The sequence below is a fragment of the Ornithorhynchus anatinus genome, chromosome 4 (assembly GCF_004115215.2).
Source record: "Ornithorhynchus anatinus isolate Pmale09 chromosome 4, mOrnAna1.pri.v4, whole genome shotgun sequence".
In the NCBI taxonomy this organism is placed as follows: domain Eukaryota; kingdom Metazoa; phylum Chordata; class Mammalia; order Monotremata; family Ornithorhynchidae; genus Ornithorhynchus; species Ornithorhynchus anatinus.
Window position 1 is genome coordinate 50,331,075 of NC_041731.1, and position 13,397 is coordinate 50,344,471.

At 41.3% G+C, this 13,397-nt stretch overlaps 1 protein-coding gene across 10 annotated transcripts in view; it reads left to right on the forward strand.

The window, feature by feature from the left end:
• The window catches only part of RALYL (RALY RNA binding protein like), a 641,697-nt gene that overhangs the window by 263,579 nt on the left and 364,721 nt on the right, over positions 1-13,397 (forward strand). For 7 of the 10 annotated variants that reach the window (XM_029063800.2, XM_029063806.2, XM_029063802.2 and 4 more), the window contains one exon: positions 6,175-6,279. The exons of the other annotated variants lie outside the window; for them this stretch is intronic. In XM_029063800.2, coding sequence (XP_028919633.1) covers positions 6,175-6,279 — 105 coding nt within the window. The remainder of the gene's footprint in view (positions 1-6,174; positions 6,280-13,397) is intronic. 10 annotated transcript variants of the gene reach the window in all.

A 13,397-nucleotide genomic window follows, 5' to 3' on the forward strand; every position in this document is an offset into this window, starting at 1 on the left:
TACTGCTAAAAAAGCTTAAGTGGGTGTCCGGATGGTGATAGGACATAACTTTCCCCTCTAAACCAATAGTTTATTACCAGAGTTCTACTCACCCTGAATGAGCAGGGCCATAAAAAGTGCACTGCTGTATTTCGATGAACAATATGAGGGAGAATTTCTTCCTCAGTGCCTTCACACTGATGAATACATTCTCCCCATGAACAGTGTTGCTTTAGAGCTGAATGACAACTCTGCATGGCCTAGTGAATAGAGCATAGGCCAAGGAGTCAAAAGGATCTGGGTTCTAATCCTAGCTCTGCTGTTCATCTGCTATGTGACCATGGTCAAGTCACTTCACTTCTCTGTGCCTCAATTACCTCATCTGCAAAATGGGGATTGTCTGTGAGCCCTATGTGGGACAGGGACTGTGTTCAACTTGTACCTAACCCAGTGCTTAGTACAGTGCCTGGCACATAGTAAGTGTTTAACAAATACCACAATTATTACTATTATAAGGTAGTTTTTCTGTAGTCATATGACCCATTTCAAAATGAATCTTCAAAGCATCCATTTTTGCAGTTTAAAAAACAAAAAAACAGGATCAAGTAGTAATCCTTCTGCTAGCATTTTAGAGGTATTTAAGAAGATGCTAGGCATGTTTACTTAGTAGTGACCTAAATCACTAATGTGAAATAGCTGAGATCACATCTCATGCTCCAGCTACAGCTAGCTTAGAACTATTAACAGTAGACAACATGAGACTTTCGTTTTCCTTTCTTAGCTTGGATCGTTAAAAACTACTGTTATTTCACTTGAGGATTGGAAGTAAATTACAGAATAATCACCCTTCATGGCAAGGAGGGAAGCTGTGAGCCTGGTCTCCTAGATTTTATACCTTCCTGCTTCAGGGAAGCAGTGTGGTCTACTGAGCACAGGCCTTGGACTGGAAAGATCTGGTTTCTAATCCCAGCTCTACCACTTGCCTGCTGTGTGAACTTGGACAAGTCATTTCACTTCTCTGTTCCTCAGTTACCTCATCTGCACAGTGGAGATTAAGACTGTGAGCCCCCTGTGGAGCAGGAACTGTGTCAACCCGATTTGCTTGTATCCACCCTAGTGCTTAGTACGGTGCTTGGTACATAGCAAGCATTTAAAGAATGCCACAATTATTAGTAGTATTGTTATTACAGTGGAGTGGAGTTTATTCTTCCCACAAAGTGATTGCTTCTCAAGCTAAATTTCTGTGAAAGAGAGCTTAGAAATACATCCTGTGAGTTCAGAATTTAGAATTGTGCTGTAATTGTTCCTGAATATATGTTTCTAGATCTTCCAAATCCAGGATGGCCGGGGTTCTATATGGGTTCTAAAAAACCTAGTTAGAGCTGTAGTCTAGTAGAGCATTTAAAATAGCTACCATGCATTAGCATGATCCTCTTTAATAAGCTTTGAAGTGTCTATGTTCAAAGAAAATATTCTACATTAAAATGGTTTTCATTAGGAAGTTGTTTCATCTAGGAAATGGTAATTTGAGAATATTCTTAGGGAAGCAGAGGGAAGGTTTCCTGACTGACAATATTGTCCCTTGGCTTTTCAGAGGTAGCCAAAATATTGGTTCTCCCCTTCAGTATTCTGTTCTCATTACGTGGGGAGATGACAGTCTCTCTCTATCCCCAGAGGGTGGATGAGGGTAGAGGCAGGAGGCTATGTTCTCTGGGCTATGTATGTCTGCTCCATTTGATACAGGGAGAGTCATCGCTCCCTACCTGCTTTGTCAAGATCTTATGAGCTCTGGGTCAGTGACAACATTGATTCATTCATTCAATAGTATTTGAGTGCTTACTATGTGCAGAGCACTGTACTAAGCGCTTGGAATGAACAAGTCGGCAACAGTTAGAGACAGTCCCTGCCGTTTGACGGGCTTACAGTCTAATCGGAGGAGACAGGCAGACAAGAACAATGGCAATAAATAGAGTGAAGGGGAAGAACATCTCATAAAAACAATGGCAACTAAATAGAATCAGGGTGATGTACATCTCATTAAACAAAATAAATAGGGTGATAAAGATATATACAGTCGAGCGGATGAGTACAGTGCTGAGGGGGTGGGACAGGAGAGGAGGAGGAGGAGAGGGAAAGGGAGGAGAAGAGGGTTTAGCTGCGGAGAGGTGAAGCGGGGGGGTAGAGGGAGCAGAGGGAAAAGGGGGAGCTCAGTCTGGGGAGGCCTCTTGGAGGAGGTGAATTTTAAGTAGGGAATTGAAGAGGGGAAGAGAACTAGATTGTCTGAGGTGAGGAGGGAGGGCATTCCAGGACCGCGGGAGGATGTGGCCCAGGGGTCGACGGCGGGATAGGCGAGATCGAGGGACGGTGAGGAGGTGGGCGGCAGAGGAGCGGAGCGTGCGGGGTGAGCGGTAGAAAGAGAGAAGGGAGGAGAGGTAGGAAGGGGCAAAGTGATGGAGAGTCTTGAAGCCTAGAGAGAGGAGTTTTTGTTTGGAGCAGAGGTTGATAGGCAACCACTGGAGGTATTTAAGAAGGGGAGTGATGTGCCCAGATCGTTTTCTGCAGGAAGATGAGCCGGGCAGCGGAGTGAAGAATAGACTGGAGCGGGGCGAGAGAGGAGGAAATTGTCAACCTAATGCTCTTTTGTAAAGGAGGCAAGAATATTTTGTGGTGAATTTACTGCTCTCTGCAGTGATAAATTATTGGTTATTGCCTTGTTTAATAAGGTGAATTTTAGATGTAACCAAGTAGGCTTTTACAGTACTCTACCAAGCACTCAGCACAGTGTTCCTCACACAGAAAGCACTCAATAAATAACATTCCTGGATTAATTGGTTTGGAGATGGTAGAAGGGTCCGTTCAAATAGTGGCAGAAGGACTAATCTAAATGGATCGGGACAAAATGGTAATTTAACCTGTAAGACATGGGACTTGAAGAGCTTTGAGTTGGTGCATCAAAGCAGCTAAATTCAACAAGCAGTTGGACAGAAACTACCAACAGATAGCTTGTATGCATGGCCTTCCCTAACCCCTTCATAACTTTCCCTCTCCTCATTTCTTCTCAACATTTATGCTTTGGGGTATGAACTGAGGACTGGTTTGATGTTGGATGGAGCGATGATGAGGGATAGTCTGGTGGTGGGAGCCCTCTGTGGCAAAACCCCCCAACTCCAGAAAAGTCCTGTTGCAGCGGATAGTCCCAGAATCCTTATAAATGTAATAATAATGGTGTTTATTGCGCACCCACTGAGTGCTACATGCTGTACTATCCTTGTGGGAAAATACGCCAGAAGCAAAATACATGTTTCATGACCTTTAAAGGCTAATTAAAGTCTAGTTGTCAATCTGAGAGGGTTTCCACTGAGTTGTTTTTTCTTGCTTTTCTTTAAGTATTTTATGTTTTCCATTTCTTATTAACGTCTAGCTCCTAGGCAAGAAAATGTATGATTGATTTTATTTTTAGTATCTGGTTTATTTGAGAAAGCATTACTTAGTATTTCTCACCTCTTATGTACATACCTAATTTATTTATTTATATTAATGTATATCTCTGCCTCTAGACTGTAAGCTCATTGTGGGCAGGGAATATGTCTGTTTATAGTTATCTTGTATTCTCCCAAGCGCATTGTATAGTGCTCTGCACACAGTAAGCACTCAATAAATAAATGCAATTGAATGAGGTTTTCATTCTACCCCTGACTACTCCTCACTTTCATTTGCTGGCTCCTTTGCCCTCTCACTCTATCACTTGAAGTTTTAGCTACTACCTCTACATCAGTGAGACTCAAATTCATTATTTCCTGTACTATGCTCTCACTTGCTCTACAATCTCCCCTCCTATCAATTAGTCAATCACATTTCTTGATGTCTTACTGGGTGCAGAGCACTGTATTAAGCACTTGGAAGAGTACAGTATAAAATAATTGGTAGGCATGTTCCCTTAGAGGAGCTTTGTCTAATGGGGTAGATAGACATTAAAACTACTTATGGATATAACTGCAGACATATCTCTAGGATAGCTCCACCCAAATGATACACTGTCATCATAAACTCAATATGTCGAGGACAGAACTCCTCTTTTTGCCTAAACTTTCTTTTCCTTTTCCACTTCCCAGCTTTCCCATTGCTATCAACAATACCACTGTCATTCCTGTCCCAGAAGTTCATAACCCTGGTGACAACGTAACTCTTCTGTCATTTACCTCCCACATTTAGTCAGTTTCAATTCTTACTGAGCCTTCCTCTCCAGTATCACACAGTTCCACTCCTATTTAAGCCCTCTTGACCTGCATTCTGAACTACTGTCATCACTGCTATTAATGGTTTTTCTCAATCCTCAACCTTCTTCAGTTTTATATAGCTGCATTTATCATCCTTTTTAAAATAATCCACATCACTCCCCTCCTTAAGTTTCCAAAGGCTACCCATTTCTATCTCCATGAAACAAGAAGCACTGACCAGTGACTCTAAGGGTCTCCAGCTATTTATTACTTCATCAGGAAAGCACTCTGCATAGAGTAAGTGCTCAAAAAAAGCACTGATTGATTCTCTTGCTACATTCCTCTTCAGACTTTGCCCCTCCCAAGGCAGCCATATAACTATGCCTTACTTGTAATTTCCCCCATTTCCCATCCACTGTTCAATGCTTTCCTCCTTCATGAAACTGTCTCCTCCTAGACCTGCCAAGCCACATCATATTCCTCTCCCAGATGGTCCTCTTCCAAGAGGTACTTTGAGGTTATTCACCCAACTTCCTGGTCTGCACTGCATCAATCACCTCAGAGCTCATGTGTGACTCTGCTTATTATTTTGAATGTTATGTTTACTTCTGTTTTTATCATTTGCTTCTCTGCTCTTCTGTCTGTTGTCTTTAATTTTCCCAAGATCCTAGAGCAGTGCTGGGCACTCTGTTTAATAAATGCTGACAGTAATGATGATGACAATGGCAAACAGCTTTTCTTTTCTCCATCTCCTACCCCATCTAGTGCTGTGCTCTAAAGGTGGTCTGCACTCAATGTCGGCTCAGGTTACAATGAAATGAATACTTCAGAGGATTATAAACAGCAAATTATGTTACATTAAAGTTTTAGTCTTGTTTACCGGTCTGTTTCAAATTGACTTTTAAGAATAAGGAATTGTACTGGATTATGGGTAGGCATGCCAAATATATATGAAAGTAACTCAGGACCAGACTGGACCCTGGGAATTCTGGAACAATCCTCTGATGCTCATGTTGGCTTCTGGGACTGTGTGGTTGACTCTGGCTCTGTACTGCTCTTTCCTTACAAGGAGCAAATAAAGAACCCTCTCAGAGCCAGGAAGGAGAAGCCTGAGAACCAGGAGACCTGAAGTTAATCCTGGCTCTGCCACTTGCCTCCTTTGTGACTTTGGGCAAGTCACTTAACTTCTTTTCCCCTCAGTTTCTTCATCTTAAAAGGAAGATTAAATATCTGTCCAATCTGATCATCCTGTATCTAACCCAGATTTTAGCAGAATGCTGTGGACATAGTAAATGCTTAACAAATTCTATAATTATTGTCATTATTATGATTAGGAGAGTAGAAAGTAGAATTTGATGATAACTGCACTCTGAAATCAAGTAATAACAGTACAGTTGTGTCTATTGCAGTAACTGTCCCAGATGGGGCTCAGTCTAAGGAGAACAGTTATATAATCATTTTTCAGTTGAGCAAACGGAGTCACAGCAGTTAAGTTACATGTCAAAAGTCACAGAGTTGCCAAGAGGAGGGGGATTAGAACCCAGGGTTCCTGACTCCAAGTCCTGTGGTCTTTCCTTTGGGCCATATCTAATGCTTCTGTCCCTCATATCTTCCTCCCCCATCTTACATGTTCGGACTGGTATTTCTTCCTAAAGATTTTGGAGCCATTTTGGTGATGGTGACTGGGACTGTGCTAATAAGAAGTCTGTTTTATTCCCTACAAGAACATACCTGAAGACTCAGAGATCTTCACAAAATGTCTGTCACCTTGTGGTATCTAATAAGCAGGAACTGCAGAAACTACCAAGCCTCATTATTGGAGTGAATTTTGAATTTCTGGGAAAACGTTTTGCTGTGGGCCTTTACTGGGATTTCTTCAAAATTTTCATTTCTGTTCTCAAAGTTAAAAGTGGTAAATATTGAAAATGCATTTATTTATCATTTATTGAATATCAACCATGCACTCTACACTAAACAGGCCTTGAGGAAGATACGTTATCTGACAGAAAGGCTCACGGCCTCAGAGACAGACTGAAGACGCTAAACATGAGAATACTAGGAAAGAAGTTGGCCTGTTCTATAGGTGAGAGAGATTATTGTTTTTTCTTTTCATTTCAAAATGTCTTCGGGTGAAAAGGGATCACATTTCACAATGAGAAGTTATTGGATTCTTTTTGGGGGGTCTTCTGTTCTCTTTAAACTTCTTTCTCTAAGCCTTTTGGTAGAAATCTCCTAGGGAGGATTTTCTGGGGGAGGCTTTTAATGTATTAAACATTATCAGTTACTAAATTATGTCTTCCCAGCAAAGAAGGAGTTAACCCCAGAATGGCCCTAGCATACTGTAATTAACTTCTGAGGAAAGCCTTTAGTCTCAGCAGGAGATGAGCAGTCACAATGCATTCCAGAGAGACTTAAGTATCTGTTGGCCCACAAGGGAAATTTTTAAGAAGGCTTTGTTTTTCCATCAAGGAAATCAGATTTTCCCAGGTGATCAGTTTAGCCAACAGCAGATATGACCAACCATTGCTACAAACATTAGTAATCAATTAACCTCTAGTTGCAGCACTTGGATATGCAGAACCGGGGACCCCATACTTTCCAACACCTCCCACCCTCCCGATTTTGGCTCTCTTCACCCACTATTCTCCAGCTCACTCTCTTCATGCCTCCTACTCAACTTTTGTTGTACCTCATTCTTTTCATTCTCTTTCCTCTGTCCCATTGCTCATGATGTTCTCCTGGTTTGGAACTCCCTCCACAAATCAGATAGCCCACATTTCTTCCCACACTCTCACTTTTCTGATAATCCCACCTCCACCGCAAAGCCTTCCCCAATTACTTCACCAGAAGCCCAAATTTAATAAACCCATCAGCTAACTACTGCACTTGTGAATCTATTTGTACCCATCCTCAGCACCCGTGTTTGCTCAATTTTAACCAATCTTGGTGTAAATATTTCAATATCCGTCTCCTCCCACGTTAGAGTATCAGTGGTGGCAGTAATATATCACTTCTTTAATCTGCATTTCTCAAGGGTCTAGTACACTGCATTGCATCAAATAAAGAAGCAGTGCAGCATAGTGGAAAAAGCGTGGGCTTGGGAGTCAGATGACCTAGGTTCTAATCCCATCTCTACCACATTGGTGCTATGTGACCTTGGGTAAGTTATTTATCTTCTCTCTGCCTCAGTTCCCTCATCTGCAGAATAGGGATTCAATATCTGTTCTCCCTCCTACTTAGACTGTGAGTCTCATGTGGGACCTGATTTTCTTATATTGACTCCAGAACTTAGTACAGTCCTTGGCATTTAGTAAGTGCTAAACAAAAACTATTATTATTTGGATGCTCTATCAATAATATTGCTTTTACTTTGGTCTTTTCTACTGGATGAGTCAGGGATCAATTAAATAGACATCTATTCATGCATTTGTGCACTCTGCAAATAAATAGAAATTGTAGAGTTTGTTAGTTTCTCACTTAGGATGTACGAGATCATCACCATCATCATCTAGTGTTTTCTGAGCTGACTGTGCACATAGAACAGGAATTAGTAATTGGAAAAGGGAATTGTCTAAAGGAAGGATTCCTGGCTCCTGTGAGTTTGAAGTCTAAAATGGAAATATTGATAAGGACACATAGAGACCAGAGTTAACTTAGCATATGCATTAGTACACAATTAGAAACAACTATAAAAGGGAAAGGTATAATCCCTAAAAGGCAAGGTATCACATGCAGGAAGAAGCCAAGGATCTCATTACTTTTCATTGCCAATAAGATCCTAACCAGAGGCTTCCTGAATCAATAACTAAAGAACATCAAACGCTCCTGGATGGCTTCCGACTAACTGGAGTGTGGACTGGTGAACTTAATCTCTGCTGTGCATCAGTTGCAAGGAACAGTACCAAGACCGCTATACCACTGTAATGGTCCTTATGAAGGAATTTGTTGCCATTCTGGAAATTACTTAATCACGTTTGAGTGCTTACTGTGTGCAGAGCACTGTGATAAGCCCTTGAGAAAATAATAGAGTTGGTAGACACATTATTTGCCCTCAAGGAGCATACAGTTAAGAAGGACCCTACTCTAGACTGTAAGCTTGTTGTGGGCAGGGAATATATCTGTTTTATTGTACTCTCCCAAGTGTTTAGTACAGTGCAGTGCACTCCACACAGGCACTCAATAAATATGATTGAGTGAGTCCTGCTGTCCTGAAAAGTTCATCCAGGAACCAAGACTCCTTCATAGCACCATGGGTACTAAGCTCAGAGCCTAGGGTGAGCCATTCCCTATTGCCAGCGGAGTAAACCAGAGGTTCCTAGAAGGAGCCAACCATGTTCAGGTTACTCTATGTAGCCATGCCGGAAGATGCAACCGGAGTTCTGAGTGCAACTGTTAAAATACATCTCCAGTGCTCTGGAGGAAACTCTCCAACCTCAAGAGACCTGGAGCAACATCCAAAGTCCTGGAGGAAGTCATTCGGGAATTGCTGTTGGAGCATAACTGCACTGTACAGACCTATACCCAATAAGACATGCAGATGAGGGTTCACAGCACCAGTGAATCAGCCAAATGTTACTCCCTGATAATGACTCTAAAAAAACCCAAAAAACAATAGGAGCAGGCTTTTTGTTCATATACACTGTGACTGGGATTTCAGGTCTCACTTTAGCCTTTTCAGTCCTAAACACTGTGTGTGTGTGTTTCCACTATCAGTGACATCTCAAATATGAAGGACATCTATATGTAGAAAGAGAGCACAGCCAACCTGGTGATATATAGAACCCCAGAGTGCATCTGGTACTGATTGATGTGCTGATAATTGTGGAGAAAGACTACAAAGATTGCAGTGATCCTCTCATAGAGATTCTTCTGAATGTTCTGAATTCAAATTAAAATGCCTTTCTCAAACCTTGATGTGACAGTAGTTCCAAGGGTTAAACATTTTGACACAAGGTCATTTTCCCCACTGTAGATTGCACTGTGATCTCTTCTTCTAGGCCTTTTTAAAGTTTTCATCTTAACTTTCCCTTAGGGAAGTTCCCTTTTTCACCTTGCTAAAGTCCAACTCAGCATATTTTGGGTAGTTTGAACTATCCAGGGCGAGCATTTTAGTGATAGCATTTGGGGATAAGATGTAGAATCCCAAAACATCAGAAGTGAAAAATATTGAGGGCCCTTGTCTCCAGGATGCATGGATCATTTATCAATAATTATAACAATAATACTTGTTAAGTACTGACTTTGTGCCAGACATAGTACTAAGTGTTTGTGTCCAATCAGGTTGGATACAGTTGTTTTCCCACACGGGGCCCACATTCTAAATAGGAGGAAGTAGGATTTAATCCCAATTTTACAAATGAGGAAAATGACACACAGAAAATTTAAATGTGTGTCCAAGGTCACACACATCAGATAAGTGGAAGAGTTGGGACTATAACCCAGGTCCTCTGACCCCCAGGCCCATACTTCCATACCCTTTCCACCAACCACACTGCTTACCATTTGTCATGCCTTTATTTCATTGCAGCTATATAGTTATGAGTTAGATTTTAGCTTGGCACAGTCTGAACAGGAAATACTGTACCAGCTGTGTGCCGGTATGTGAATAGTTGGGAGGATGAAATTGACATTTCCATGTAATACTTCATTTATTTAACCAGGGGATGTGAGAAGAGTAAATGGAATAAAGCTGATTAAGCAGAGGCTATATTTCATTCTGTCTCCTCTTTTTAAACTAATATAGGAGAAAACCAACTATGTCCGCAGGTAATTTAGTGTGAGGTAAATGAAAGGAGAAAGTGGCATGGATAGGGAGAAATAGTGGAATATCAATTTTAATTTTTCATTATGCAACTGTTGGACCAAGAAAACACTACAGTATGAAGAATGAATATTTAAGGTGATGGTGCTCCCCCATAAGATAAAGAGATAACATGTGTAGATACATAGGTATTTGTGAAGATGACTTTAGAGGTGAGATTTTTATTGGTGAGTGAGTCTAGTTTGGAAGTCTGATGCTTCATTGACAATCCCGTGTGCTCTAATTTGCCTGTATTAATCATGTTTTGCTGCACTTTGACTTTTGTTATCCACAAGGCCTGGGAAACATTCTGTTTCTCTCTCTGTCTGTTACAATCTTCTCAGTGCTTCTGCTTCCTGACAGTTAGCCCGATTTGAATTTTCTGTCAAGCTAACCTGTTTTCTGCAGCTGTCTCTTCGTTTTTCAGTGCAACTTCACTTTGTTTCAGGTCTTCTATTAGTCTTTCAAGTGTTTCCTTCTTATTTATTCTTTCCCATTTCGGCTCAACATGAAGCAGATGTTTTAGTGTCATTCTTCTCCCATGACCCACCCTATGAAGGTATATGTCAACAACTGCTTTTGATGCTGCTGAGGTATCTGTGGTTCAGAATCTCACTGTTAATGTCAAATGGAAAGAGATCACTACATGACATCAGTAGAACTGCATTAGAAGTCAGGTGTGGTGTCCAGATTTCATTACAATATAGAAGGGTGCAAACTACAGTTTCTCTATAGACTTTCAGTTTGGTCTGAATCTTCATTCAGTTGTATTTATTGATCACTTACTGTGTGCAGAGCACTGTACTAAGCACTTGGAAAGTACAATTCGGCAACAGAGACAATCCCTATCCAACAACAGGCTCATGGTCTAGAAGTCTTGATTCACTGTGTGTCTGCCAAAGGACAACTCTTCAATTGTCAATTCAGTCAATTCTTCTAGGAGTGTTTTCCACCACCTGTTGTGGCAAGGATTAGGAAATGCTCTTTGGACAGCACAAGACTGGTGTGTGAGTGGCTGTATGCATATGGGATCAGACACAGTGAGCAATATGCCATGAGTTTTCTTTAACAGGAAGTTCTGAAAAAATGCAGTCCTCGTGTAATCAATGGCATTTATTGAGCTCATTTTTTGCAGAGCACTGTACTAAGCATTGGGAAAGGACATTACAACAGAGTTGGTATGTTGTGGGCAGGCAATATCAGTGTTTATTGTTGCACTTTGCTTAGCACTTAGAGTGCTCTGCACAAAGTAAGCGCTCAAATACGATTAAATGAATAAATGTTCCCTGCTCTTGGGAGCTTACAGTCTAGAGGGGGAGACAGTAGACTAAATTATAGGTATGAACATAAGTGCTGTGGGGTTGAGAGTGAAGTGAATATCAGCTGCTAAAAGGATAAGGGTCCAAGTGCATAGATGACAGAAGGGAAATGGAGTAGGAGAAATGAAGGCTTAGTCAGGGAAGGCTTCTTGGATGGGATGAGATCTTAATGGAGGTTTGAGAGCAGGGGGAGTGGTGGTTTGTAATATATGAAAGGGGAGGGAGTTCCAGGCTAGAGGGAGTACAGTGAGTACATGGCATTGGAGGAGTGAAGCCTAAAAGCTTGGTTGTAGTTGGAAATCAGTGAGATAAGATAGGGGACAAAGCGATTGCTTTAAAGCTGAGGATAAGTAGTTTTTGTTTGATGCAGAGGTGGGTTGGCAACCACTGGATGTTCTTGAGGGGTGGGGAGATGTGAATGGAACTTTGTGTAGAAAAATTCATTCATTCAATCATATTTATTGAACACTTACTGTGTGCAGAGCACTGTACTAAGAGCTTGGAAAATCATCCGGGCAGCAGAGTGAAGTATGGACCAGAGTGAGGAGAAACAGAGGGCAGTGAGGTCAGTGAGGAGGCTGATGCAGTAGACAAGATGGGGTAGGATGCACTTGGGAGAGTGCAACAGAACGAGTGGAGGTGTTCCCTACCCATAAAGTGAATAAGTGTTTGTATCAAAGTTGTAGTAGTTTGGATGGAGAGCAAAGAGTGGATTTCGGTGATGTTGTGAAGGTAGAACTGGCTGGATTTAGTGACAAATTGAATATGTGAATTGTATGACAAAGATGTGTGGATAACCTGCTAGTTCTAGTTTCAAAATCTTACCTTGGGTTTTCCATGCATTATTGAGCAGGGTGCTCTCTGGGCAGCTGAATTTCATGATGGCATTTACCTCTTTGTCTTGCTGTAGAAATCCTGGCCTACATGCAGAATTTCTCAGGTGTGGGTTAGTGTATAATATTGTTCTTCAGGCTATTTTTTAAGTCCAGATCACTTTGTTGAATCAGAAAAATGGTTGATAATCATCTGAACAGCATCTTGTGTCTGTGTGTGTGTGTGTGTGTGCGCGCACTTCTAGGCCACAGTCATCAGGATGTAACAGCTGCTATTTTACAGATTCGAGGACTTTCAGTGGTGCTGCTAGCCTATTGAAGTGAAAGTATTTCCCAAAGGATATAATTGTATTCTTCTACCAACTCTCAGATTTCTTGCTAGCATTTATACACTATAATAATGCTGGTATTTTTTCTGCCTTTACTATGTGTCAAACACTATTATAAGTGCTGGGGTAGATACAAATCAATCACTTTGGACACAGTCCCTATGGCGCTCAGTCCTGTAGACTGTAAGCTTATCTTGGACAGGGAATGTGTCTGTTTATTGTTATAGTGTACTCTCCCAAGCAATTAGTACAGGGCTCTGCACACTGTAAGCACTCAATAAATGATTGAATGAGGACGGGTATTCAATCCCCATTTGACAGATGAGGAAAGAGAGGCACAGAGAAGTTAAGGGACTTACCCAAGGTCACAAAACTAGCAAGTAGCAGAACCAAGATTAGAATCCCATCCCTTCCATCCCTTCACTTTCCTCTCCAAATTACAAGGAGCTGCACGAAGTGAGTAAACAATAGTTTAGTATGTTTCAAGCACTTAGTACAATGTGCTTCACCCCAGTGGGTGCCCAATAAATATCCTACTATTACTACCACCACTGCCATCACCATGCATCTGCCAGTGCTTAGTACTGCTGGGTTGGCAGTGTTACAACCCTGATGTCTATTGAAATTTTTTTTCTGTTATATTTTTTTCCCCTGGAACTTCTTTCTGTCCATACAGTTGGTGAAGTTAAAATCAGTTCTTAGTTTCTTCAGTGGTCTTAAGAAAGGTGCTTAGGAATTCCCTGGCTCCTAAGCACTCTTATGCAGTAAAAGACTCTTGTATATGATGGTGAGCTTTTAATGACAGGTAGAGTCTCAGAAGCATTCTTGACCATCTTACCTCAGTTATACTGCAGTACATAACCCCCAGTTCCCTTTGACATGTGAAAACCAAACAAAATAGCTTCCAATCCTTTGACCAT